General features: G+C 42.5%; 1 protein-coding gene across 1 annotated transcript in view; it reads right to left on the minus strand.

Moving 5' to 3' along the window:
* Positions 1-2,500, minus strand: part of LOC110052851 (uncharacterized) — a 99,161-nt gene that overhangs the window by 34,546 nt on the left and 62,115 nt on the right. The window contains exons 16-18 of the mRNA XM_089293062.1: positions 2,405-2,500; positions 1,890-1,994; positions 1,143-1,330 (exon numbers count right to left, since the gene is read on the minus strand). The exon at positions 2,405-2,500 is cut by the window's right edge and continues 25 nt beyond it. Coding sequence (XP_089149188.1) covers positions 1,143-1,330; positions 1,890-1,994; positions 2,405-2,500 — 389 coding nt within the window. The remainder of the gene's footprint in view (positions 1-1,142; positions 1,331-1,889; positions 1,995-2,404) is intronic.

Below are 2,500 nucleotides of genomic sequence, written 5' to 3' on the forward strand. Positions count from 1 at the left end.
CTTAAGAAAAATTGCTGTGACCTGAATCTTGGCGAGGGTCTTTGCATATTTACCTTCTTTCTTTTCCCAGATTCTGGACTGTATCCATTGAACGGTTTTGATTTTTATTTTCATCTATTTTGAATGGCGTGACACTGAAAACCAGCAATTGCGAGTTTCTTGTGTCACAAATTTACTAGGTTTACATGTAACTAACGCGGGAAAGTTTCGGCTGAATATGAAAGTTTTGCTCCCTTCATAGATGAGGAAATAAACAAGCCGCTAAGGGGAAGCATCCTTTATTTGAACCTTGGCAAACACACAATAGTACAGCAGACGAAATTTCTTGAATCGAGCTAGGGATGATTCCAGAAGATACGCAGTCACAGTAGCATTATTTGCACTAAAAAAGGGAGAAATGACGTTACCTGAAATACAGCTGCTATCCCCAGTCAAAATAGTCCACTTCTGGCCCTATCTCCGTCAAGCAACGTTACGATAGTGTTGCGTGACATAGAGAAGGCCAGAACTGGACTAATGGTCGACACTATTGTGGAGAGGTGACCTTAACTTTCTAATAGGGTGGCCGTTACCTCAATTTTAGCAAAGTTAGCAAGCAAGTAAGCCAGCAAGCAAGTAGGCAGCCAGGAAGCCCAGGCAGCCGGGCAGTCAGGCAGTCAGGCAGTCAGGCAGGCAGGCAGGGAGGTAGGGAGACAGGCAGCCAGCCAGCAAGACAGTCAGACAGGCAGGCAAGCAGGCAGCCAGCCAGCTAGACAGACAGACAGACAGACAGGTGGGAAGGCAGGTAGGCAGACAGGCAGCCAGCCAGTTATCCAGGCAGTCAGTCAGGCAGGCAGGCAGCCAGTCAGCCAGCCAGCCAGCCAACCAGACAGTCAGTCAGTCAGTCAGTCAGTCAGTCAGTCAGTCAGGCAGGCAGGCAGGCAGGCAAGCAGGAATGGGTTATCGTATGTAAAGAGGGATTAACATTCGGTAGCTGTTTGCGACATTACACAACTCCACTCCAAAAGACCTCCTGCTAGTTTTTCACTTGGAGGGGCATTTGTTATTTAAAGTATTAATTACACCCTCAGTTTTTATCTAAAAGAACAGAAAGCGGGCTTGGCAAAGCCGAGGAAAACTTCAAACGTTGTTGATAAAATTACCTGCGCTTTAAGATTGTCGTCCTCGTCATTATGCTCGTAGACATCGTTATAAAGGTCTGTTATTACCAAGATGGAGAAATTACCGAAGATTGCGTTAGGTAGCGTGAGGCGTTGCATTCGGGTGTAGCTTGCACCAACTGCCAGCAGGCCATGATGGTAAAACGTACCAAGACGCCAGTCAGACCAGTCTAACCAGATGAAAACAAGATTTGTTAATTCATTCTACTGTAGATCTCTCAAGTCTGACATCAGGTCTCTTTCTAGATTTCCAGATCAACGAAAAATAACAACAAAATGACAACATACCGATATTCGTAAACAGGTAATAAGTCTGCAGTCATCGTAATTGTTCGTCTTACAGAAACCTCCAGTAATTTAGTTTTCAAAAAAAGTCTAGCTTGTGCTTTGTTCTTTCTTGAGATGTGGAAATGTTTTTATTTCAATGTCTTCAATCGACAGCTTAGAAATGTAACAATTGATATCGTGTGCTTATGGCCGCTGCTGAGTCGAAATGTTATGCACTTGAGAAGAATTGAGCAGCTTAATTAAGCATTTCTACTCTCAATACCAGTTCTTATTTTCGCATACGCACACATTAATTGTCATTAATTGACATCTCTGTCAAAAAATAATTTAGTTTAAAGAATGGGTTCTTGTGAAAACTCAAACTACCGAAATCTATCATTTCTAATGCATTTAGTATTTATTTTAGCTGTATGTTGTAGATATCTTCAGATAAATACCAACCTTGCTTGTCATCCTGGGACAGGCACACCCTGTCGTACCAGAAATCATGCGCAGTCACACCCATCCCATAGTTCTTTACGGTCCAGGTTATGTTCACCGATTTGCCTTTGGAAAAGCCAAAGTACAAGATAAAGCTACAGAAGGTTCTCGTTATTTCGAAAAATTGATGTGGTAGAGGAAATTTTCCAGTTTCCTTACACTTCTCTCTGTCATTATCGTTATTTATTTGCTTTTTTTTTTTGCTGTTGTTGTTTTTGATAGGGGACCGATATCGTTTTGTTGTGAGATTTATTTTGCGAGGATCGAAATGAAACGTGAACCTACTATAGACGTGGGGAATTTCTCAGGTCATAAAAACATGCAATATTTTGTTGTTGTTTGGATATGATATACGCGTATTTGGTAGGTGTTAAAGAAAGCACATTGTTTCAGCCTCCCTAACTTATCCCATGACGCTCCAAATTTTCAACGACGGATTAGCGGTAGGGCTACCGGCATTAAATTTAGTTCCTCACCTGAGAAAGACGGACTCGGAAACACAATCTTCTCGATTTTGAGATTCGGAGGCGGGGTGAGGGACACTTGAACCGGACTGTCAGCTAACAGCATGT

Source organism: Orbicella faveolata, unplaced genomic scaffold (genome assembly GCF_042242905.1).
Source record: "Orbicella faveolata isolate gen_17 unplaced genomic scaffold, um_ofav_v1 contig_25, whole genome shotgun sequence".
NCBI classification, from domain to species: Eukaryota; Metazoa; Cnidaria; class Anthozoa; order Scleractinia; family Merulinidae; genus Orbicella; species Orbicella faveolata.